Here is a 25376-nt window from a genome sequence, read left to right on the forward strand (position 1 = left end):
CTACCACTCCTCTCCCTCTTCACAGCTATGGTCCTTGTTCAAGAGTAGCACGCTCGGCCCCCTCTACACTGGCTGCAGACTGACCTTGCTCAGGTGAGTCCTTGGGGGAAGATGGTCTGGCCAGGTATGCCAGTGCCGGAAATCCATAAGCAGGCGAGGGGATAGGGCAGCAAGTCACACCACATACAACCTAACTTTCCCTACGATGCTCTCTCAATGGTCTCAGGAACCTTCATCCTGTAGGTCCCTGTGGTCTCCTGTCCCTCCATCCTGTCCTCCCTGAGCCTGGGGAAGATGAGGTAGCCATCACAGGATCTAGACATCCCTGCTGGGTGTCGCCTTCGCTGCAGCTTCCCCTCCTTCTTCCTCCAAAGACTCTCAGAACCCCTTTGCAGGATGTTCACCACACCTCATTTTCTTCTCCCGTTCTTCCCAGGCCCAGGAAGAATGGGACAGCCACTGAAGTAGGCGCTGTCTGTACCTACCGCCCTGATCGCATGGGCCCCAAACTGGACAGAGAACAGCTGTACTGGGAGCTGAGCCAACTGACCCAGGGCATCACCCAGCTGGGCAACTACACCCTGGACCAGGACAGCCTCTATGTCAACGGTGAGCAGTCACCATCCATACTTTGCCCTTCTCTGTCTCCTTGAAGCTGTCTCCAGCTCCCAGCAGCTCCTCTCTCTCCTTCCCTCCACTCTGCAGGTTACACCCACAAGACTGCAGCATCCATTCCCACAGGTGAGTCTTCAGTGACACGCGCGATGCTGCCTCCGCTAGGAAAGGATGTAACTGGTCCCTGGCTGCATTTCCAGCTGTCAGGGCTGGGAGGAGCTGGGGTCATGGGGGGAATCAGGGCAATAGGAATTATCTGTTGATTCTTTCTCCACTCTCAGGCCTTGAGAGATACCACTAACTGTTGGATACAGCATATAGGGGAAGGGATGAATGTAGAAGAGCTTGTGAAGAAGTCAATGGAAATTCAGACTCACACTGTCCCTTCCCAAGCGTGTAGCTTCCGAATCGTTTTCTTCTTCCCCTGCAGTGTGTGTGTGTGTGATGCTCCGATGTCCCTAACTGATGCTTCTAAGCAGCAGAGCCTAAGGACCCGCCCATCTTTACTAGGGTCTGCAGTAGGGTGGTGGTCCCTCGGGCACAGTCTGCCCCCTGCTGTTGGTCCAGGGTCTGACTGCTCTTCCTCCTCCCCGCTACAGCCACAGCACCATCCCTGGTGCCGTTTACCGTCAGCTTCACCATCACCAACCTGCCCTACACAGACGACATGCAGTCCTCAGGCTCCTGGAAGTTCAACAGCACGGAGGAGGAGCTGCAGGGCCTGGTGAGAGCCATGCTCGCTGCCCACCCGCTGGTGTCACCCTCACTCTTGCCCCACCCACGGGTGATGCCAGCCTCGCCCATGACTCTTGGCCCTCCCACATGGATGACCAACCCCGCCCAGCAACAATGATTCTCACGCCTTCTCCCCTGCTTCTCCTCTTAACCCCTTGACAGCTTGGCCCCCTGTTCAAGACCACGAGCATCGGCCCCCTGTACTTGGGCTGCAGAATCACCTCGCTCAGGTAAGACGTGGGGCGACTCAGCCCTTCTTGTGAGCACTGCAGCTGCAGTTAAGGGGGTACTGGCTCCAGCACAAGGGTACCTCCTTCTGCTTTCAGTCTGCCCCCCTGCTCTCAGATTCTGCAGGTCCATCAGCACGCTGGATCCTGATCCCGGCTGCCCCTCTCTGCACTCCACGCCTTCTCCTCTCCTTTCAATAAGACAGGCATTGCTTCTAGATTCTCAAGGGTGTCTGCGGGAGTTCTCTCAAGATGAACTTGTCCTTCTCCGTGTGGGTCAGTCCCCAGCTCCAGCAGCACCCTAAAAGGAGACGCTCTCCAATTCCTAGGTCTTGAGCCTGCAGATTCTGCATATGCCACTTTACTAATACTAACCCCCACCTCACTTCCTGTGCACACGGTCTTGGGGTTGTCAGAATCAGAGACCATCAGTTCAGCTCTGTCCCCGGCTTCTCGTCTCCTCTGCCCCATTGCTGTCTAGGACCTTTCCCCAGGGGAATGAATTTAATTGTCCTCTGTTAACCTGCCCTTCCCAGGCCCAGGAAGAACGGGACAGCCACCGAAGTGGGCGCTGTCTGCACCTACTGCCCTGACCGCAGGAGCCCCAAACTGGACAGAGAGCGGCTGTACTGGGAGCTGAGCCAACTGACCCAGGGCGTCACCCGACTGGGCAACTACACCCTGGACCAGGACAGCCTCTATGTCAACGGTGAGCCACAGCCATTTGTGCTCTGCTCTTCTATGAAAAAATTTTAAAAGGATTTTATTGATTTGCCAAACGGTTATAGAGAGGGGGAGAGGGAGGCCTCCCATCCATTGGCTCACTCCCTACGTGGCCACAGTAGCCAGCACTGGGGCCAGGCTTAAGGCAGGAATCAAGAACTTTATCGAATCTTCCACAAGGGAGCAAGAGCCTAAGAACTTGGGCCATCTTGTGTTGCTTTCCCAGGTGCTAATGCTAATGCAGAGAGCTGGGCTGGAAGTTGAGCAGCTGGGCCTCGAACCAGCACCCATATGGGCTGCCAGCATTGCAGGTGGCAGCTTAACCCATTATGCCACCATGCCAGCCCTTTTAAGCCTTGTCCGCCACCTAGCACCTCATCTGTCTCACCTCCTCTCCCCTGTGCAGGTTATACCCACCGGAGCACAGTATCCAGCCCCAGTGGTGAGTACCCCAGAACACCTAATCTAAAACTGGGGAGGGGAGATTCAGCTTCTGGCCACATTTCCAGCTGTCAGGGAGGGTGGGACAGGCCACGCGTACAGTAACAATCAGCTGGCTGCTGCGGGCCATTTGTTATCACTCTGTGTGTGTGAGTTGATGGAGCCATGTAGAAGAACAGTGCAACAGAAGCGCCACAAACGAGAACCCCCACTTGCCAACAGCCTCTAAACTTGGTGATTTCCAGAATATTCCCTCTCTCACTGGCAGCCATGTAATGCTCTTGCATTGCTATCTGCTATCTCTGGGTAGTAGGCCCTAGGGAGACTCAGCTCTTGCTAGGGTCCCCAGGAAGTCCCCTGTCTGGCCCTGCCTGGCCCTGCCTGGCCCAGGGTCCATCTCCAGCCTGACCCAGGATGGTCCCTCTTTTCCCTCCCTCCCTCGGCTCTAGCGCCGGGACCACCCTTGGTCCCATTCACTCTCAACCTCACCATCACCAACCTGAAGTATGTGGACGGCATGCAGCCTGCAGGCTCCTGGGAGTTCAACATCACCGAGAAGGCCCTGCAGCGCCTGGTGAGAGCCACATTCCACCCACTGGGCCGGCGCTGCATGAGACATAATTGCCCTGCGTGCTGTTGCCAGCCCCGCCTGTCCACCCTCTTCCTCCCACCCTGACCAATGGTGACAGCCTTGCCCCAACTTTCAGATCTTCTCCCCTGCTTCTCCCTTCCCCCAACAGTTTGGTCCCCTGTTCAAGATCACCAGCATTGGCCATCTGTACTCAGACTTCAGACTAATCATGCTTAGGTGAGACCTTGAGCCACTCACCCAAGGGACTTGGCTGGCCTGTTCCAGAAAATTTAGTTGTCCTATGTTAACCTGCCCTTCCCAGGCCCTGGAAGAACGGGACAGCCACTGAAGTAGGCGCTGTCTGTACCTACCGCCCTGATCGCATGGGCCCCAAACTGGACAGAGAACAGCTGTACTGGGAGCTGAGCCAACTGACCCAGGGCGTCACTCGGTTGGGCAACTATACCCTGGACCAGGACAGCCTCTATGTCAACGGTGAGCAGTCACCATCCATACTTTGCCGTTCTCTGTCTCCTTGAAGCTGTCTCCAGCTCCCAGCAGCACCTCTCTCTCCTTCCCTCCACTCTGCAGGTTACACCCACAAGACTGCAGCACCTGTTTCCAGTGGTGAGTCCTCACTGAATCGCAGAAGAGCTGATCCAGACACAGGCAAGGGAGCTCCAGGCTCTTAGCCGCATCTCCAGCTGTTAGGAAGATGATGTTGGGGGCATAGGCAGAAAAGTCCTTCCAGCAAGTACCATCTGTTGACCTCTTCCGTGCCATTGCTGTTGGATGAGGCAGAACAAAGGAGCATCTTAGTAGAAACACTGTCTGTGACCATGTCAGGTTGGAGAGGGTCATCTGCAAAGTTCTGTGGCTTCTGGTTCATCCCACCTCTGCCTGCAGCCTGCAGTGGTGTTAACATCCAGCTGGTGTGTGTGTGTGGCACAAGGACCTAAGGACCAGGGTCTCCTGTGGGACGGTTGTGTGTCTCAAGCCTGTGTTCCCAGAATCCTGTCTGCCTTACCCCGGGTATCCATCCCATGGCTCTCCTCTCCCTTCCCCTGCTGCAGCCCCAGGGCCACCCCTAGTGCCGTTCACCCTCAACTTCACCATCATCAACCTGCCTTATGCAGAGGGCATGCAACCTCCTGGCTCCCAGATGTTCCAAAGAACAGAGAAGCTCCTGCAGCGGCTGGTGAGAGGAGACCAGAGTCACCCCTGCCCTTGCCCTTGGGCACCCACTAGGCCTGCCCACCTGGCCCTCAGCTGGGCTGGCTGCTGGCGGCAACCAGTGATGGATGGTACCTGTCTGGCCCTGAGTCTCAGACCTCTGAACCCCCTCTTTTCTCTGCAGCTCGGACCTCTGTTCAGGAACTCCAGTGTCGGTCCTCTGTACCATAGCTGCAGGCTGGTCTTACTGAGGTGAGGCTTGGGGAGAGCTACTAGGCTTAGCGCGGCCCAGAGATTCTCCTCTAGCTGGTCACCATCCTGGCCCAGGAACCCGAGGAGCCTTTTTTCAGAGAACCATGGACTCTTCTCTATTTACCCGCCCTCCTCAGGCCCAGGAAGGATGCGGCGGCCACAGAGGTGGGCGCTGTCTGCACCTACTACCATGAACCAACAGGCCCCCAGCTGAACAGAGAACAGCTGTACTGGGAGCTGAGCCAGCTGACCCAGGGCGTCACTCGGTTGGGCAACTACACCCTGGACCAGAACAGCCTCTATGTCAACGGTGAGCAACAGTCCTTTGTGCTGTTGAGCCTGCTGCCCTCTTCTCCACGCCTCCTGTAAGCCCTCTTTCCCTTCTAGTTCCTTCCCTCTCAATCCCTCTCCCTCTCTACAGGTTACACTCATCAGAAAACAACCATTGCCACCACCCATGGTGAGTCCTCATGAATCCTTATAACTGTCTCTCCAACACCTCATCTGCAGCCAGGGAAGAGAGCCACATTTCCCAATGGCCAGGCAGGCAAAGTCTCCGGGGCTGAGGGCAAGAACCAACTGGTCTGAGCCACCTGCATCCTGACCAGGTAGAAAGTGATGAGCAGGTGGGTAATGCTGTGGCATCCTTCCTGCAAGTTGATGAGCTGGACCGGAAGGTCTCCTCTAGAGCGTGGTGCTTTCCAAGCCACGCTCACCTTCAGCTGCAGCACGGGATGGTCAAATGCTCACAGCTGGCGCTTCTGGCATTCAGTCTGTTGCTAGGGACTCCAGTGGGATCGACCCTGGGCTCAAGCCCCTGCCTGCTCCTGTGTCTGCATCTGGCCTGGCTCAGCATGGCCCACCTCTCCCTCCCTCTCTACTGCAGCCACCCAACCACCTCCGGCAGCATCCTTCACTCTGAGCTTCACCATCACCAACCTGCCCTACGCGGAGGCCATGCAGCCTCCAGGCTCCCGGAAGTTCAACACCACAGGGAGACTCCTACAGCACCAGGTGACAGCCACGCCTCACTCACCCCAGGTCCCTTTTCTGGCTCTTCCAGTCTCACCTCTGTCCCACTCACTGGTGCTGACCCTGGGCTCGCTGTCCTCTGCCTTGCATACCGGTCTGAGGCCCTGCTTACCAACTCCCATCTCTCACACATGTTGATGCCCACTCTGTCCAATGGTGATGGCCTTGCCCTGACCGGGCCCATCTCCTCTGCCTCCCCTTTCCTTACAGCTGGACCCCCTGCTCAAAAACACCAGCATCCTCAATGCCCTGTACTCTGGCTGTAGACTGAATATGCTCAGGTGAGACCTCAAGGTGCCTTGCGGGTCCAGGGACTCTGGGGCACTCGGGTAGGTTTCCTTTCTGTCCTCCTTCAGCAGAATGGAATTTGGGAAGCAGCTGCTCCAGCCTCCCTCATCCCACTCCCAGATCAGCTCCCTTCACAGACCATCAGGGGTCAATCAGCGGGTCCCGTCCCACCTTGGTCTTCCCATCTGAACCCCTTCTCTGTTGGACCTTCTGGTTTAAAGTCTCTGCCCCCAAGATGTCTTTCAAAACAAAGCATTGCCTTCTCTGCTTGCGTTGACCTTGGATTCTACTGCCACACTTGTTTCAGACAGATTTAGTCATTTGCAATTACATAGAAGTAGAAATACACACACACCGTGAATACGCCCCAGTCTGTATCTATCCGTGTCCCTGCTTGACGCCAGGTTGGCTGCAGTGAAAAAAATCTGCCTCTTCAGGCTTCTATATCCCCCCCCTCTCCAACAAGCTCAGGGCTCCTCTTCCAGGTAATCCGCTTATTGCCATACCCACAATGCACTCTTCCCAGGCCCGAGAAAGATGGGACCGCCACCGGGGTAGACGCTACCTGCACCTACCGAGTCCTCTCTACAGACCCTGGGCTGGACAGAGAGCGGCTGTACTGGGAGCTGGAGCAGTTGACCCATGGCATCACCCAACTGGGACCCTACACCCTGGATCCAGGCAGCCTCTATGTCAGCGGTGAGGAACTCTCTTCCTTTTTTACAGCTTCAAGGGTCCCATATTTCTACTCTCTCTCCGTCTCTCTTTGCTCTCCTCCTGTCCCCTCTCCCTTGCCTCTTCCTTCCCTTGCTCCCCTTTGCCCGCAAGGCACACCTGCCAGATGTCTGCCATGCCACCAATCCCAGCCTCAATATTTTGAAGCTTCCTGCTGCCCGCCCCCCTCCCATGTTCTAGGTACTCAGGAATAGGAGACTGGTACAACACAGTCTCCGCTCTCCACCCCAGCCCGCCTCCAGTCTCAAGTGTACACCAGTCCCCTGACACAATTCCTCCGCCCTGACATGTTCAGAGTGACAGATGGAGTCCCCGGTCCAAGCACTTGTTTCCTTTCCAAGCTTCTGCCATGCTCATGTCTGCCTTGAGTGATAAAGAGCTGTGTGGGGTGGCTGTGGGGTTGAGGTGGGGTCTCCTTGTGCCCTGGTGCTGAGCAGATTCTGCCGCCATAGATCCCTGCACCCACATCTCACATCAGCAGGAAATCTGATCCCTGAAGAGTGTGAGGGTTGGATTTTTTGAGACCTGCCAAGTGGGGCTCTTGCCCTCCTTGCAATGTGCCACAGCTGGGATGGTCCAACAGACACCTGTGCTGGATGAACCGGCACATCCCTTTCCAGTGACCACCCCCCGCCTCCATCCAGCAGTCCGCCCTCCAATGGCCAAGCTGTCTGCTCCCAATTCCCTCTGTCCTCACCATCTCTCTTTGTCTCTTCAGGCTATACCCGTCCAGCCTCCGGCACGACCCCTGAAAGTGAGTAGTCCAGCCCCCCTGTGTGTCTGGGACCACCTCCCTGCCAACTAAACATTAGTAGCAGCTGCTGTTTCTGATGCTCACTCTCTGAGTGACAAGGCACGCGATGGAGGTTGAGAAACGGGCACTGAATCAAAGGTAGCAGGTGTCACTCACTGGAAGGTGATTCCCCTAATTCTAAGCAAGGAGGGGCCAGAGAGAGAGAGAGAGAGAGAGAGAGAGAGAGGGATTCCACATTTCATAACTACAGCCTCACCGCTGTTCTCTCTCCCTTAGTAATGTGACACTTGGGGTTGAACCTGTTCATTTTTAATTCTCAGCAGCTGGGACCACAATGACTGCCATGTCGTCGCCAGCATCACCTGTGGCTCCATCGCCCCCAGCCTCGCCCACAGGTAGGAGGGTCTTGGTCAAAATAGCTCACAACAACATCATTGGTGCCAATCACTTCTCTCAGTGCATGGCCTCCAAGGAACTCTCAATTCTGTGGATTCCAGTGACCAACGCAATTCAGGGTCCATACACTGTATCATGTACCGTTTCCTAACTCCTGGACCTCACTTGGGTTCTCCCCCTGCCCACCCAACCCTTGGCCTTTGGCCCCTGATATTATCGTTGTCTCTCAAACTGGTTCTTTTCCCCCTTGTCAACACCGAGGCAGGGTGTAACCCTGCTGTCTCAGTATCTACCTTTGGATGTATCTGGCCAGTAGGCCACTTCAACATCTGTGTGCTGCGGTCACTGCCTCTCCCATCTCCACTCTCACTTTTCCCCTGAACTTCGGGTTCCACCGGTGTGCCAGGCTCTGCCCCCAGGTGGGTCCTCACCCCAGGTGGTTCCTTCTGCCTGGAACACACTTTCCACCTGCTCAGCTCCTGCTCCCTTCATTTTTACCGAGCTTTGGGTCATGCCTGGAAAGATGCTTGTTCTGAGAAGTGTTGGGTGAGCACCACCATGTAGCTTCCACTGCGATCGCAGACCGGGAAAGACTGTGTCCTCCTCATCTGGGGACCACAGAGCCCAGCCTGGAATCTTGTACATATACCATAAGCACTCCATAAAAGCTGAAGGAGTGAAGGGTCGGTATGTTCTGGGCATTCCAGAATGTTCTCTGCTTCGGCTCCTGCAGCACACGGTCATAGCCATGCTGCGCCCACAGCTGGCGCTCGATAGGATTGGAGGAGACCTGGGTCACTGCTGTGGCCCACACTGGACACTCTCCTCCTTCCCCACCATTGCAGCCACCCCTCTAAGCCCGCTCCCCTTCAGCCTCAACTTCACCATCACCAACATGCGCTACACACAGGAGATGGGGCACCCAGGTTCTTCAGGGTTCAACGCCACCAAGAGGATCCTACAGCACAGGGTGAGGACCCCATGCCCCCACCCACCCACCCAACAGCTGCCACCAGCCCTGCTCACACCTACCCACCTACTCCCTCAGCATCTTCCCACCACCTCCACTTGTGATGCTCTTCATTTATCATACCCTCATCTCCTTCCAGCTCAACATCTTATTCAATAAAACCAGCGTTGGCACCTTCTACACTGGCTGTGACTTGACAACACTCAGGTAAGAGACCCCTGGGGGTGGGGATTGAAGTGACTCATCAGGCAGGGTGGGCACTCATAGCCGGCTCTGGCCATCAGGGACTCAGGCACCGCTGACATCACTGCAGCCCCACCAGGATGCCCTCCGGCTCCCTCCCTGTGAGCAGGTGGTTCTCACAGGTCAGAACCACCATGGCTATCTGCAAGTTCTAAGGAGCCTGTGCTCGGTCTCCCTTGTGTGAGCCCCTCCTGACATGACAGCATCTGTCTTCCACTTTCTGCTTTGCCTACCCCACTCCCACTCGCACCCCAGAATGCTCAGGGCCCCTTCCTCTTCAGCATCTCCATGTGTGTTTCCTTCCTCAGCCTGGAGAAGGGCGGAGCAGCCACTCGTGTGAACTTCATCTGTACCTTCCACTCTGAGCCCTCGCACCCTAGGCTGAGCAGAGAGCAGCTATACTGGGAGCTCAGCCGGGAGACCTATGGCATCACCCAGCTGGGGCCCTTCGCCCTGGACAAGGACAGCCTCTATGTCAACGGTGAGCCGTCGTGTTGCAGCCACAGCCTCTCTCCTGCTACTAGTCCAGTGCTTTTTGAAGCTGGGAATAAAGATCTCAAGTTTTTGACTCACACTTCCTCCGGGGCTACATTCCATCTTTCCGGTGATGAATCCAAATTAACCTTGGCTCAGCAACATAGGCCAGCCACCTCCAATATCAACACCTGGTAACCTTCTCCAAGAACATCCATTTTACTGCCTCAGTCCCCTGCCTTGTCCCCAAACCCTCCTTTTATCTCTCTCTCTCTCTCTTAAGATTTATGTATTTGAAAGGCAGCTAGAGAAAGAGGGAGAGACAGAGTGGGGGCCAGACCAAAGCCAGGAGCTTCATCTGGGCTTCCCACACAGGCAGAAGGAATGGGAACTCAGGCTGTCTTCCACTGCTTTCCCAAACACGCCAGCAGAGAGCTGGATCAGAAGCAGAGCAGCCAAGAGACGAGTCTTATGGAGCACCTGTGTTGCAGATATCAGCTGAGCTGGCTATGCCACAACACCGCTGGGCACCCTTCCCTTTATCTTCATCCTTGGTGTTCACCTGGATGTGATTCAAATCCTTCTCATGTTTTCTCTGCAGATTACACCTATGGCGCTATGGCCCCGACTACCACCAGTGAGTATTCCCGGGCCTGGCCCCTGTATTGAGTTGGACAATACCTCTCCTTACTGAGGGGAATAGCTACAACAGTGTTTGATTCTTCCTGTTGTCTGAGGCAGTGTCTACACAGGTGATCAGGTCATGAGGAGGACGTGAGGAGGAAGGAAGATAGCAGGGACAAGTGGAAGAAGAGAGGGATGAAGAGAAAAAGGAGGCAGGATGGGAGACAAGATGGATAAACAGTGAAGAAAGTAAGGAAGGGTGGATAAGATGGGTGGAAAGATGGGTGAAGAGACAAAGGCAGAAACAAAGAGGCTTGCCTGGAATAAGGTCACAGATGGAATTATAGACAAAAAATGAGAAGTAAATAAGAATAAAAAGAAGGAAGAGAGAATGAAGGAGAAAGAGAAGATGGATACGAGAATAAATAGATTTGTTGAATGAACAGGTTGGTGATGACTGGATGGATAGATGGTGGATGGCTGGATGGGTGGAGAGACTAAAAAGGAAGGGATGGAAGGAAGAAGAGGGATGGATGGATGGATGGATGGATGGATGGATGGATGGATGGATGGATGAATGGATGGATGAATGGATGGATGGATGGATGGGTGGATGGATGGATGGATGGATGGATGGATGGATGGATGGATGGATGGATGGATGGAAAGAGAGAATGTAGGAAGGAAGGAGTACATAGGAGTGGCAAGAGAAATGAAAGCAGAGACGAAAATAGAGGCAGAGAGGATGAGCAGGGAGAAGTTTCTGTAATAAACATTTCCATAACATCTCCTCTGTGCCTGGGAGCACTCACACACTTCATACAGATTCGCTTTCTTAATCCTCAGGACAGCCATCTCATTTTACAGAGTAAATCAACGCACACAGGGGTTGGTGCCAGCTGCTAGGGTCCCTGGCTGTCTTCACAGCTGGATTCAGAGGCAGAGGGCACGGAAGGGAGGGTCAGAGAAGGGATGGAGCAGGGGAGCAGGTGTACAGACGGGGCTTCCCCCAGCACCTGCACTCTGTATCTGCCAGGAAATGGTCCTCAGTACCCCAGACATTGAGGTGCCTTCTTGGCTGTTGTCTGACTCTTTGCATCTCTCAGGAGATAGACAAGGGGCCCTCGAGAGCTCCCTCCCCCAATAGCTACCCTCCCTGTAAGCTCTTTTTCCCGTTGCCCACCTTAGCTGGGGATATCAACGAGCCCTTCACACTGAATTTCACCATCAACAACCTGCGTTACTCAGCCCTCATGGGCCGGCCTGGCTCCCTGAAGTTCAACATCACGGACAGCCTCATGCAGCACCTGGTAGGAGGCCTGCTCCTCCCCACCATTCCTCCATGCCCATCCTGGGGCTCTCGGCTGCCTCTGACCAGTGCTGACTCTCTCTGTCCACTCCAGCTCAGCCCCCTGTTCCAGAGGAGCAGCCTGGGTGCCCGGTATACTGGCTGCAGGGTCATGGCTCTAAGGTGAGAATCCACTCCCACTCCCTACCTCCTCCCACCCCACCCACAGTCCACCAAGGAAGGGCGTGGACTTCCAAGTGCCCTGGGGTTGTATTAGTTGGTTGCTGTGCTACTTAAATTCTTCATTTTTCAACAATGCTTTTTTTTTTTAATTGAGAGAAGATCTTCCCATTGGCTGATTCGCTCTCCAAATGTCCCGCCCCCAGGCTCATCACCCACCACTCTGCTTCCTACCTCTATGAGCGTAATGATTATAAATGCGCATGTGTTCTGTCCTGCCCTTACGAATAAATCATCTCTATTGTCACAGATGTCGGAACATCCTTCCTTTTCAGGGTTGAATAATGTTCCATCTGTACGTCCCCATATAGCTTTGGTTCATTCATTCACACTCCGCTTTCTCTCTGGGGTGGAGAGTGTACCAGATACTAGAACTTTTCTTGACAACAGTGTCCTGGGCAGGTCTAGCTCTTGCCTTCACAGAGGTTGTCCCGTCCAGCAGGACAGTCAACGGGGGCCGCAACCACCTAGGAGAGAACGAAGGGACAAGAGACACGAAGAATGGACAGCAAGACAGGATGTCTGATCAAGCTGTCAGTTTATTGATTTTAATTGAGGGTTTTTATACTCTTCAGTAACTAAGGCTCAGGGAGGAAAGGAGAAACTAGGACGCAAGCCATGGTCTCAAGACCGATTGTTCTTGAGCAGTCACCATATCAACCATAGTAACCAGCATATCAACAATAGCATAGGTAGTCAGTAACAAGATGTCGGCAGGTACAGCATAAATCACATTCTAAGACAGTTGCTAGAAACAATTGAAGCTAAGCGTGTGATTAGTTTCATAACTTCTTTCCCAAGCATCTAGCCAGCCGGGGGTTTTCCACTGGCCCACAGTTCTATATTCAAAATGGCTTCAGTGTGGCTACAGTACATGGCTCCTGACAAGAGGTCATATCCCAATAGGCACAGGGATAAGACATTGATGATGACAATGAAGGCACCAGGGATTAGGGGACCCTGGTGAGCCACCTGACCCAGTTTGGGAAAGGTCAGGGAAGAGGAGGAAGAGCTGTCAGAACTAAGGCCTCCAGGATGACCAGGAAGTGACCCACGGTAGGAAAGTAGGGGAGAAGCATCCATCCAGAAGTAAACTACACATGCAAAGACCCTGAAGGATTGAGCATGGCCAGGGAAGATTCCAGAAGTGGTTTAAAAAGGATGGCATGAAGCTACAGGTTGTGCAGGGGCCACAGGTAGGCTGGTGCTGGATGACCCGCATCTCTCAAAGGTATGCCTGTCCCTCCCCAGGTCTGTGAAGAACCTTGCTCAGACACAGGTGGACTTTCTCTGTGCCTACCGGCGGCCCCCTGGCAGCCCAGGGCTGTCTGCTCAGCGGGTGTTTCATGAGCTGAGCTGGCAGACCCGTGGCATCATGCAGCTGGGCCCCTACACCTTGGACAAAGACAGCCTGTACCTGGATGGTGAGCAGCCCTCGGCCCCACCTCCCCAGGCCACTGTGCAGCTCAGGCAGATGCCCATTGAATAGTTCTCTGTGAGGTAGGCTCCGGAGGTAAATCTCAACTGAACCCCCAGGCCCTCTTCTCCACCCGGCTATCCTACAAAGCCAGTCCCTGCCTGACCTCCCCCCGCCTTTTACAGATGGACAAACTGAGACCTAGAGAGGCTAAACCATTTGCTGCAGTGGCTGTGGCTGGAAAGTCCCAGCTTCCAACACCTAGCTAGGGTCTGGCTCCATTCCCAGAGGAGTCCTTCCGAGGAGGTCTGGAGGACAGGAACTACCTTCGTGTCCCATCCCTGGTTCCTTCTCACCCTTGGCCAAGGGTGGGCTTCTTTCCCAAGTGGGTTCTTCCTACCACAGGTGCTCTGCACTCCCAGCGAGGGCAACAGCTTGGCAGGGACAGCATTTGGGAGGGTGGGGGTTCTGTCAGAGGAGGTGTGGCAAGTGAAATGGTTGGCCAGAGAACATCCTAAGTCTATCTTCCATCCTCAAGCTGGGTGTGGTGCCTGGCAACTCATCGCCAGAGGAGGCAGGCAAGGGGATGTCCTAGGCTTCCGCAGATAGGGCTCCACCTAGGGTCAGTTTGCAGCCAGTCTGGTTCTGACTGGTCCTCTTGTTCACTGTATAATGTGTGTGCTTTGTGTCTGTTGGGTATCTGCTAGAATATGGGTGCCTGGAGCAAAGAGATGGCTTGAGTATGTCATGTAAACTCCATGTATGTCATGTATGTCAGGGATCATTCTGTTTGGCTCTATGGAATGTGTGTGGGAATTAGAACTAGAAGATAGGCTTGCTTAGGTGCAAAACATTTTTTAAATTCCTGCACAGCTTTTTCGGGATAAGCATTTTCATGAACTTTTCTGAAATCCCTCATAGCCACATCTTTGATGGTGAGCGCATGTCCACTGTCCAGGGAGGGCAAGGGATCCAGGCAGGACCCTACCTGGAACAAAGCATAGAATATCTGGTACCAGCATAGAGATGCGCTCAGCCCTGGGATGGCTCTACCACCTGCCCTGACTGGAATTTGTTTGTTTCCAGGTTACAATGAGCACGGCCCTGAGGAGCCTCCTACAAGTATGTGATTTCGAATCCAGTTACCACCTCAGGTTCTATGGTTCTTGGCTCAAGCCATTCTCCTCATTCGCAAAGGGAACTTTCCCCAGACTCAGAAAGATTAGAATAAAATTGTTCCCTCCAGAGATAGGAACTGGGGTCAGAGGATGACTCTGTACTCCTGCCCTCTGATGACAAAATCTACAGGGTCCCTGCAACAGGTCCTGTTGTCCAGCTGCAAACCCCAGAGCCTTTTCATTTAACTTTGGCTGAATGTTCCCATTCTCTCATCCAGCAGTCCATGCATCTACCTATCCAGTTAGCCAGTCTTCCACTCTTCCAATCATCTTTCTTCTTGGCTATCACCCTGCCATCTGTTCATCTGGCTATTCACCAATTCTCCTGCCCAGTCCATTTATCCATCCACCCGCCCTTCCATCCATCTATCTACCCACCACCCACCCACCCTTTCTTCCATCCATCCATCCATGCATCCATCCATCCATCCACCCACCCTTCCATCCATCCATCCATCCATCCACCCACCCACCCTTCCATCCATCCATTCATCCATCCATCCACCCTTCACCCACCCTTCCTTCCATCCATCCACTCACCCTTCTTCTATCCATTCATACATCCATCCATCAATCCACCCACCCACTCACCCACCCTTCCTTCCACCCAGCCCTCCATCCATCCATCCATCCATCCATCCATCCATCCATCCATCCATCCATCCGTTCCTCTGTTTGCCCATTCACCTGCTTCTCCTTCCTTCCCTCTGTCCTTCCATCTTTCTAACTTTTATTTATTACTTTATTCTTACCTTTACTTCTGACCCTTCACTGGTCCGCTTTTCCTCCTGATCATCCAATTACCCCTCCCATTTTTCTGCCAGTTCATTTTTTTCCCTCCTGTCCGCATTCTGCTCTTCCATATCTGGGTTGGTTTCACACAGTCTCTTCCCCTCATTCTGTTACATGCCACCTGCAAATGGTAGCCTTGGCATGCACAACCGCTGCTCAAGACTGGGAGAAACTCCTTGTTGGCTTTTCCCACCATGGGGAGAGCTGGGTCCCTCATTGATGGTAACTTCTTCTGCAGCTCCTGAGCCGGCTACCCCATTACCGACTTCTTTACCCACATCTGTGCGACCAGAAGCCACCACAGGTATCTGGGTGACCCTCTTCCTCCCCAAGAACAACTCCTCAGCCCCACACCTACAGAAACTGATTCTGAGGATTCCAGTGGTGTCATGTGATTCTCAGGATGAAGATTGGCAGCTTAGACTTCTGCCCTCACAGAGCTCCCAAGGCGGGGGGATGGGGGTGAATGGGGCTGGAACCAAGTTTGGGTATTTGGGGGAGGGTCACCTGGCTTAATGTGGAGGGGACAAGGCTTTTGGGAGGCAGTGTCATCTGAGCTGAGTCTTCGATGATGAATAGCAATGATCTAAGGCAAGTAGGGCCTGAAGGGGGTTCCTGGAACAGAGGTTCCTGCAAGAAAAGACGTAGCAGTGAGAAGCAGCATAATGCATGTGGGGGAGAGCCAAGAGGAGTTGGTTGGCATGAGGCACCGGGCTTATGCTGGTGTGGTGAGAGGTCAGCAGGAGGCACACCGGGAAGGTGCCTTGAGTGCCAACCCCATGGGCTTCAATGTCTCATGGAAGGCAGTAGGGAATGAATTGCAGACATTACTGGAGCATGGGGTCCTAGTGAACATCCTGTTTCAGGAAAATTCTTCTCATTTTTTAGATCGAATGTACAGTGTATGCCCTGGGGTGCCAGGACAGGCAAGACAAGATCTGAACTGGAACAGGGATGACATGAGACACCTGACATCCAGGGACACCTAGGATGGATGGGAGGAGATACATAGGTTTTGACTTGGAGGACCACAGCAGTGGGCAGGGGTGGTGAGTCTGCTGCCACAATAAAGATGCTAATGCAAGCAGGACTGCCACCTGGTCTCGGGCCAACTCTTATACGTGTCTCTTCCCCTGCCCCCTCTCCTCCTGTCTTCCTGCAGTCATAGGACACAACCTGAAGACCCTCACACTCAACTTCACCATCTCCAACCTCCCCTATTCACCAGACATGGGCCGTGGGTCAGCCACGTTCAACTCCACTGAGCAGAACCTGCAGTACCTGGTGAGGTGGTGGTCCCAACACTTCCTGGTGGTGCAAGTCCCACCCTTCCCCTCCTGCTTACCCTCCTCCTATTCCTCCCTAGCTTGGATCCTTGTTTCACAACAGCAGCCTGGGGCCCTTCCACTCTGGTTGCAACCTGATGTCCCTCAGGTAAGATACTCCTTAACCATTTGCCCGTAACAACCATCTTGTGTGTGTGTGACCGCTCCATTCTCAATCTGCCCTCTGATTTCCAGCAAGCCGAGCCTCCCTACTTGGACCCTGGCCCCCAGAGGTCTCGAGAACCCCTGATGATCTCTCTCTCCCTAGGCCTGAGAAGGACAGCATGGGCACCCATGTGGACGTCACCTGCAGCTATCGCCCCGCTCCCGTGGGCTTAGGACTGGATGTGCGGCAGCTGTATGCAGAGTTGAACCAGCTGACCCAGGGCGTCACCCAACTGGGCCTCTACAGCCTGGTCAAAGACAGCCTCTTTGTCAATGGTGAGTGGCCATGCTGAACTTGGATTTTTGATGGTTATCTCCTGACCCTGTGCTATTGCCTTTCTTCTCCAAAGAATCAAAAAGTCAGCCCTAAAGCTGGGTGGGATAAACACCTTTCTTTACAGTTACCAGAGGGAGGGACACTTAAGATTGTACACATTTGAGATGGTATAATACAGCCCTCGGTCTCTCCTTCCATCTCTGCATCCATCTATCCACCCACCTATGTATTATCTTCTGAGATGCATACCACAACTTGAGCCAGTTAATAAGCCCATTGCTTCATATACACTGTGAGTGTAAAAGCCACAGAATATCTAAGACCTCTTGCCTTAGAAAATTTCAAATATCCAATATGAAAGTACTTAAAAAAAAAAAAAACTTTAGGAAAAAAAAAATGGAATTAAAAGAAACATACCAAAACCATTGTGAAATCCATGCAGTGGAGGGTAGACATGGTGGGCCCGCTGAAGAAGACCTTGCACCTGGCTGGGTGGGCTGTTTTTGAGAGGGTAAGAATACTGTACACAAGGATGTTGGTTGTGCTTAAATAGATGCCTAAAGCTACAACATCCAGAAGATATATAGGACAGATTACGAATGAGAAGTGAGTATGGTGAAAAAGCAATCAGATGTTTTAAAAAATTAGCAGCTGGTGGCCAAATAGAAGAGGGGATTCTTTAGGCTGAAAACAAACGAAGTCGGGAGGAAAAGTGATACCGTAGAAGCCATGGGAGCCATGAGTGGAAGAGAACCTGCTGCCGGCCAGTGGAAACGGCCAATATACATTACCTTTGAGAAAACCGATAACAAGATGTGTTTGGGAGACTTGGTCAAATGAACTATTATCGTCATAGAGTCTCGTGGCTCAGTTTCTGATCTGTAAAAGTATTAACCCTGATGATTTCAAAGATGGCATTTTTTTGAAGATTTTTTTAAATTATTTTTTTATTGGAAAGGCGGATATACAGAGAGGAGAGACAGAGAGGAAGATCTTCCATCCGATGACTCACTCCCCAAGTGACCCCAATGGCCAATGCTATGCCGATCCGAAGCCAGGAGCCTCTTCCGGGTCTCCCATGCAGGTGCAGGGTCCCAAAGCCTTGGGCCGGCCTCCACTGCTTTCCTGGGCCACAGGCAGGGAGCTGGAAGGGAAGCGGGGCCACCGGGATAGAACCGGCGCCCATATGGGATCCCAGGCGTGCAAGGCGAGGCCCTTAACCACTTGTGCCACCGCGCCAGGCCCAAGATGCTATTTTTTTTTTTTAACTAGAAAAGGTTGTGGAGAGATTTGAAAGTTGGCTAGAAAAATTCGGTCTACAAAAGCGAGGCCGTAACCCAACTGCCAAGCCTCCTCAGTAGATTCTTCAATGCATAATAATTCTTATTATTATCCAGAGGTTATTCTTGTCTGAACTGTTAGGAGGACGAGAAACCAACACATTGGGAAACAGCAAAAATAGTTTATGCTGTTAACCTAAAAAAAAAAAAATCCATGCAGAGGTTTCTCATAGGACATATGTTCCTTGAACTTTTTAAATATATATATATGTTTTTATTATATTTTGACAATCTTTACATAGTTAATTAGGGTAAAAAAGGTTCAAGGGCTACAGGGAATTGGGTAAGACCACCATTTCCATACTGCTTCCTTCATGTATCTGAGATAAAGGGGGATATTGAGGGAAAGGCCCCACCCAGTTTCCCACCCACCCCAAGTCCCACATGTGGGGCATGTTCTGAGATTATTGCTCAGTTGGTTTCGTTAGTTCACCATTGATGGATCGCTACCAGTCTTGCCTCTCCAAGGACAATGAGGTCATCGAAGAATCCACAGATTGACACAGGAGTCTCTCTTTGCCCAGTGTTTCGCTGCCAACAAATAGCTGAGGTCCCTGAACTTTTTTTTTTTTAAGATTTATTTTATTTTTAGTGGAAAGGCGGATCTACAGAGAGGAGGAGAGACAGAGAGGAAGATCTTCCGTCCGGTGATTCACTCCCCAAGTGAGCGCAACGGCCGATGCTATGCCGGTCCGGTGCCAGGAGCTTCTTCTGGGTCTCCCACACGGGTGCAGGGTCCCAAAGCTTTGGGCCGTCCTCCACTGCTTTTCCAGGCCACAACCAGGGAGCTGGATGGGAAGTGGAGCTGCCGGGATTAGAACCGGTGCCCATATGGGATCCCGGGCGTGCAAGGCGAGGACCTTTAACCACTTGCGCCACCGCGCCGGGCCCGGTTCCTGAACTTTTAAGAAACAATCTTGTAGAATATCAGGGACGTTCACTGTGTCATACGTTAGGTACCCATGGCGTGTTCTTCCAAGTGGAAGTCTGTGTCCTCCGACCAACGCCTAACCATCTTCTCCACCGACACTGCTCCTCCGGTTAAGCCCCATTGGACTCACTTCAATAGGTCAGCTTCTGTGTGTGAGTGAAGTCGCGTAGTATTTGTCATGCTCTAATTCCTTTCACTTAGCCTTTCGCCACCCCACACTCATTCTTTCAACAAACACGCTTGTACGTGGGTGATGGTGCTCCCTTGGGTTACTTGGTGGTGGGGTGGGACATTTGGCTTAGCAGTGAAGCTGCAAGTTTGCGGGATACTTGCACCCCAGATTGGAGTACCTGATTTCCAGGGCTGGCACCGCATCCAGCTTCCTGCTAAAGTACATCATATGGGCCCGGCGCAATGGTGCAATGGTTAAGGTCCTCGCCTTGCATGCCCGGGATCCCATATGGGCGCCGGTTCTAATCCCGGCAGCCCCACTTCCCGTCTAGCTCCCTGCTTGTGGCCTGAGAAAGCAGTGGAGGACAGCCCAAAGCCTTGGGACCCTGCACCTGCGTGGGAGAACCGGAAGAAGTTCCTGGATCCTGGCTTCGGATCGGCATAGCATCGGCCGTTGCGCTCACTTGGGGAGTAAATCATGGGACGGAAGGTCTTCCTCTCTGTATATCCGCCTTTCCAATAAAAATAAATCTTTAAAAAAAAATAAAGTACATCCTAGGAGGCAGCACGCTGTATGTGCTCATGCAGTGAGAGGTGGGAATTCAACTCCTGGTTCGTGGTTTCATTCCATCCCAGCCCCTAATATTGCAGGCACTTAGTGAGTGAACCAGCAGATGGAGGAATGCTTCTTCTCTTTCTCTCTTAATCTCTCTGCCTTTCTAATAAAAATAAAATAAAAAGACGTTAGGGACATAGAAATGCTACTGCGTCTTGTACATGAGCCCTGCATCCTGTAACTTTGCTGGGTTCTTCTATTATTTCCCATAGTTTTTCATTTTGGTTTTTCAGTACCTGAGATTATGATGCTTGCAAACAAGGACCATTTAAATGCCCTCATTTTCAGACCGGGAGCCCTTTGCTTCTTTCTCCTACCTAACAGCTCTGGCTAAGACTTCTAGTACCATGCTGAATCTTACAAGGAATGTTCCTGATGGTACAAGGCAGTGTTTCGACTCTTCCCCCATCAGAGTCAAGCTCACTGGGGGTCCATCATGCATCGTTACTATGTTGAGGCACATTACTGATATTAACAGTACTGTGGGCGCTCAGAGGAAGGGACAAGTCAAGGAGGGCTTCCTGAAAGGGGCTGTTTCTTACCTAGCCCTATGCTAAGTCTCAGGACGTAGAATCAGAAAGATGGGGGTCCTTCTCCTGGAGCTTCATCTCATTGGGGTTTCTGAAGCCTATATAGGAGTTTTCCAGGAAAAGGAGAGACTGAATGAATCTTGCAGGAAATAGGAATGGCACAGCACCAACAGGAAAGCTGACACACAAGTTCGGGTCCTGGTTGAGATGCCCACACCCCCTTTCTCCGAGTGCTTCAAGTTGAGTCCTGGCTCCACTCCCGAGTCCAGCTTCCTTCTAATGCATACCCTGGGAGGCATCAGCTTTGGGTTCCCACAGAGTTGAGTCTCTGCCACCCACATGGGAAGCCTGGATTGAGTGCCTAGCACTTGGCTTCACCCAGCCTAGTCCTGGCCATTGCAGGCATTTGTGGAATAAGCTAGCAGATGAGAGATTTCTTCCTATCTCACAAATAACTAACTAAAACAGATATGCAGGTTTTTTGTTTGTTTGTTTGTTTGCTATTTTAAGCAGAAAAACTCCATCCAGAAGAATCCCTATAAAGTAGCAGCTTCCTGCACCTCAGAGGGATGTTCCTGTGAGAGTCCCACAACTCCCCACATGGCAACTCTGATTTTGGCTGATTCTGGTGGCAGGCGGGAGACCCTCCACCCCACAAGGACGGGTCATTCTGGCTTTGCAGAAACTGAAGGATTTCTCCCCCCACCTTCTGTCTTTTGTTCCCCTCCGTGGTTCCAGGCTATGCACCCCCAGACGTGGCACCCATCCGGAGTGAGTACCAGCTCAATTTCCACATCATCAACTGGAGACTCAGCGATGCTGACCCCAGCTCTGCCGAGTACCTCGCCCTGCTGACAGACATCCAAGACAAGGTGGGCTCTCCCGTCTCCCTCCCCATCTCACAGAGCCCTGTGGGACTTGCGCTTCCATTCCTCCACTTTCCTGTCGCCAGCACCGCAGTCCCACAGGCTGGGTCAGTTCTGAAGAAGACAGGAGGCAGTCTTCCAGAGCACTGATTTTAGGGACCAGTGGGGACACTCGCAAGGCATACCAGATCTTCACATTCCAGCCTTATTCCTGGCTCCACCTTCCTGCTAACGCACAGCTCTGGAGGCAGCACGTGTGGTCTCAAGCACTTGGGTCCTCTGCTATCCTCGTGAGAGACCCAGATGGAAATCCTGGTTGCATGTCTGTCTGTCTCTGTCCCCCTTCTTAGGATCCATCGCGGGGAGGGGTTCCACCATGATGACCTCATTGAGTCAAAAATCACCTATTCACCACAGTCATATTAGAAATTATCTCCCTCTTCCCACATTGCCACAATAACTAAACTATAACATTATGTTTCAGAGGGCACACATTGAATTCAAACCGCAGCAAATGCCTATGAAGTGACGATTTCAACTCTTTGTGTGTTTTGGGTTCTCGCGGTTAATAAAGGAGGGACCCCCGACTGCCTTCCTCCTTTCCCAGGGTGGGAAAAGACAAGGGTTCAAAATGAAGCCTGGTGTCCCAGGAGTCACACAGGAGTTTAGGAGTGGAGTCAGGATTTGAACCCGGGTCTCTCTGGCTCCAGCCTCTGCGTTCTTTCTACTTCCCGCGTACCTGCAGGAGGCAACCGTCTCACACACTCTTCCAACCTTTCTGTCCTTGCAGGTCACCGCAGTCTACACAGGGAGTCAACTCCGAGATGTGTTCCACTCATGCCTGGTCACCAACTTGACGTAAGTTCTACAGGCTGAGAAATGGTGGGATCCTTCAGAGACTAACAGCTCTTCTTTCTTTTTTTTGGGGGGGGAGGTGGAGGGGAAGCATTGCATGGGAAATACACAAGGCCCAAGAAGCTATGAGCGTGGGCAAGGAGGTTTTAAAGGAAAAGGGGTGTGGGGGGGATTCAGAGAACACAGATTGTGCAGACCCAAAGCCTCAGGTCATCGCTGGAGACTTCACGATCGGCCCAGATATTCGGGCATCTTGTCTGAGTCGCTGCAGTCTTGAATAATATGACTATATCCCCTGGATCTGTGCTTACCTGCAAGATGTTTGATTTCATCTTGGGTTCATCCACTTTGTATATATACACACACACACACGCACGCACACACACACTTACATCTGTGCTGATTCTTCTGAAAGACTAGCACGGTGAGCAAGAGTTCTTCTATCCGCTGGCTCACTGTGCAACGGCTGGGTGGCCAGGGTTCAAGTGCTTGGGCCATCTGCAGCTTCTTTTCTCAGGTGCAATAGCAAGGAACTGCGGTGGAAATGGAGCAGCCGGGACTCAAACTGGTGCTCCGGGATGGGATGCTGGCATTGTAGGCAGAAGCCTGGCTCTCTGAGCCGCAGCACTATCCCTGCGATTATCCACTTGTCTGAGCTGATCACGTGTGTGTGTGTGGGCTTCCCATCAGGGACAAGTCCCCCACGCAGTGTCTGTTCTTCCTTCTACTCCACATCCCTCCCTGTCACCCATTCTACTTCCACTATAGACCCTGCCATCCACTCCTTTGGTCCTGGACACTTGGACCAGACAACAAGCTGATGTGCAGAACTCCACATGTCAGCCCAATAAGGAACATTGACCATCAGCCTGGATTCCCTACTCAACATTCCTTCATGGGATGATCTGGCTGAATTCTCACAATAGCCCCCTGTGAGGTGGATAGGAGGATTATTCCCATTGTTAAGCTGGGAAAAATGAGGCTCGGAGAGGGGAAGTGAATCTCCCAAGGAGATTTGAACCCAGGTCTCTGCAGGAAGTTAAGACACTTGTCCTGAGGGGAAGGAGGGTTCCGGGACACACAACATGTCACTTGAATATGTCCAACCATCACTTTCTCTGTAGTATGGGGGTAAGGAGATACTTGTTTGTTTTTTTGTGTTTTTGTTTTGTTTTATAAGAAGATTATATTTATTTGAAAGAGTTATAAATAGAGGCAGAGGCAAGTTCCATGCTCTCATTTAATCCCCGGATGACCACCACAGCCAAGCACGTGGGCTACTGTCCCAGGTGCGTTAGTAGGGAGCTGGACCGGAAGCAGAGCAGCCGACCCTATAACCTGTTGTCCCTCAACGGTGGCCCCATGACGTTAGGAACACTTAGGGTTATGCTTCCTGCCAACCTGATGGTGAAGGATCCCCATACAGAGCAAAGGCTCAGTTCAGCCTCATTACTGTTACTGTTGCTGCTTCTAGCTCCAGCTCCTGGAAGCTTCCCCAGCTTGTTTAGGATCTTTCTCAAGAAGAGGGAAGGAGGAGGATGTTCAGTGATGTCCCCCACTGCTGACCCCTTGAAGCCAGTGACATGAGACTCTGCTGGTTGAATCTCATTGGTGTGTGTCTTCCAGGTCGGGCTCCGTGTTGGTCACTATGAAAGTGTTCTTCTCATCCTCCGACCTGAACCCCAACCTGGTAAAGCAAGTTTTTCTAGAAAAGACCCTGAATGCCTCATCCTGCTGGCTGGGAGCCACATACCAGCTGACCGACCTGCATGTGACAGGTATATAAGGCGGGGAGGCCAAATTTATGGCCGCTTGAGCTAGGGGACTCTGGGAAAGGCTGGAGTCGCTGAGCTGCTCCAGTGACTGGAGTAGACAGGCTCAGGAAGGGAAAGGGGTCTTCCTGGAGATTGCTGTTCTAGGTACCATCCATCCATCCATCTAGGGCCAGAGAACATGTGGCAATGATGCTTGAGGGAAGTGGTCATTTCTCTTCCAACCCCAAATGTGGAGCATCTTGAGTTTTCTTCCTTGGGTCTCCCAGTTATGAGCTGCATATTCATTCAACAAATACTTTTTTTTTCCTTTAAGAAGTGAAGCAAAGTATGTATAACTACGCAGTGCATCATGGTAGTCCAACATATGTATGTCATGTTCAGGGTATTGTGCAATTGTCTCAAGCATGGGTCATTTCTTTTCATTAGAAACTTCAAACAACTCTCTTCTAATTATTCTTCTTCTTTTTTTTTAAAGATTTATTTATTTATTGGAAAGTCAGATCTACAGAGAGGAGGAGAGACAGAGAGGAAGATCTTCCATCCGATGATTCACTCCCCAAGTGAGCGCAATGGTCGTTGCTACACCGATCCTAAACCAGGAGCTTCCTCCAGGTCTCCCACACGGGTGCAGGGTCCCAAGGCTTTGGGCTGTCCTCCACTGATTTCTCAGGCCATAGGCAGGGAGCTGGATGGGAAGTGGAGCTGCCAGGATTGTTTTATAGGCCCATATGGGATCCTGGTGCATGCAAGGTGAGGACTTTAGGCACTGGGCTATCGTGCCAGGCCCAGAGTTCTGCTTTAGAAAGAGCTTCCTCTGGATACTGTATAGAGAATGGGCTAGAAGGAGGCCCAGAGAAAGACCTACTAGGAAACTAAGGGTGGTCCACACCTGCCGAGGGAGACCCACCTTCCTCCTTTCTGTATGGCAATGCGCTGTCGTCATGTTTAGTGGAAATAGAATCAGACACACAGACAGGTGCATGACCACAAAGTGGGCAGGCGGAGGGAGGTTTTCTGTAACTCACCTTTAAAAACTAGCTCAGGTCGGGACCAGTGCGGTGGCCTAGCGGCTAGAGTCCTTACCTTGAATGCACCGGCATCCCATATGGGTGCTGGTTCTAATCCCGGCAGCTCCACTTCCCATCCAGCTCCCTGCCTGTGGCCTGGGAAAGCAGTCGAGGACAGCCCAAAGCCTTGGGACCCTGCACCCATGTGGGAGACCTGGAAGAAGTTCCTGGCTCCTGGCCTTCAGATCAGCACAGCTCTGGCTGTTACGGTCACTTGGGGAGTGAATCATTGGACGGAAGATCTTCCTCTCTGTCTCTCCTCTCTGTATATCTTTTCCAATAAAAATAAA

General features: G+C 52.3%; 1 protein-coding gene across 1 annotated transcript in view; it reads left to right on the top strand.

Moving 5' to 3' along the window:
* MUC16 (mucin 16, cell surface associated) overlaps positions 1-25376 on the top strand; it is a 48210-nt gene that overhangs the window by 17303 nt on the left and 5531 nt on the right. Inside the window, 33 exon segments of the mRNA XM_040990127.1 lie at positions 26-93; positions 437-705; positions 1215-1339; positions 1513-1580; positions 2114-2286; positions 2707-2742; positions 3191-3315; positions 3482-3549; positions 3635-3807; positions 3904-3939; positions 4386-4510; positions 4670-4737; positions 4875-5047; positions 5159-5197; positions 5624-5751; positions 5980-6050; positions 6584-6756; positions 7511-7546; positions 8788-8912; positions 9052-9136; positions 9481-9636; positions 10231-10266; positions 11442-11563; positions 11657-11724; positions 13033-13205; positions 14285-14320; positions 15407-15472; positions 16331-16452; positions 16535-16602; positions 16762-16934; positions 21262-21395; positions 22180-22247; positions 23871-24022. Of these exon segments, the coding sequence (XP_040846061.1) occupies positions 26-93; positions 437-705; positions 1215-1339; positions 1513-1580; positions 2114-2286; positions 2707-2742; positions 3191-3315; positions 3482-3549; positions 3635-3807; positions 3904-3939; positions 4386-4510; positions 4670-4737; positions 4875-5047; positions 5159-5197; positions 5624-5751; positions 5980-6050; positions 6584-6756; positions 7511-7546; positions 8788-8912; positions 9052-9136; positions 9481-9636; positions 10231-10266; positions 11442-11563; positions 11657-11724; positions 13033-13205; positions 14285-14320; positions 15407-15472; positions 16331-16452; positions 16535-16602; positions 16762-16934; positions 21262-21395; positions 22180-22247; positions 23871-24022 (3538 nt within the window).

This window comes from Ochotona curzoniae, unplaced genomic scaffold (assembly GCF_017591425.1).
Source record: "Ochotona curzoniae isolate NIBS_2020 unplaced genomic scaffold, NIBS_Ocur_1.0 contig_584, whole genome shotgun sequence".
Classification (NCBI taxonomy): domain Eukaryota; kingdom Metazoa; phylum Chordata; class Mammalia; order Lagomorpha; family Ochotonidae; genus Ochotona; species Ochotona curzoniae.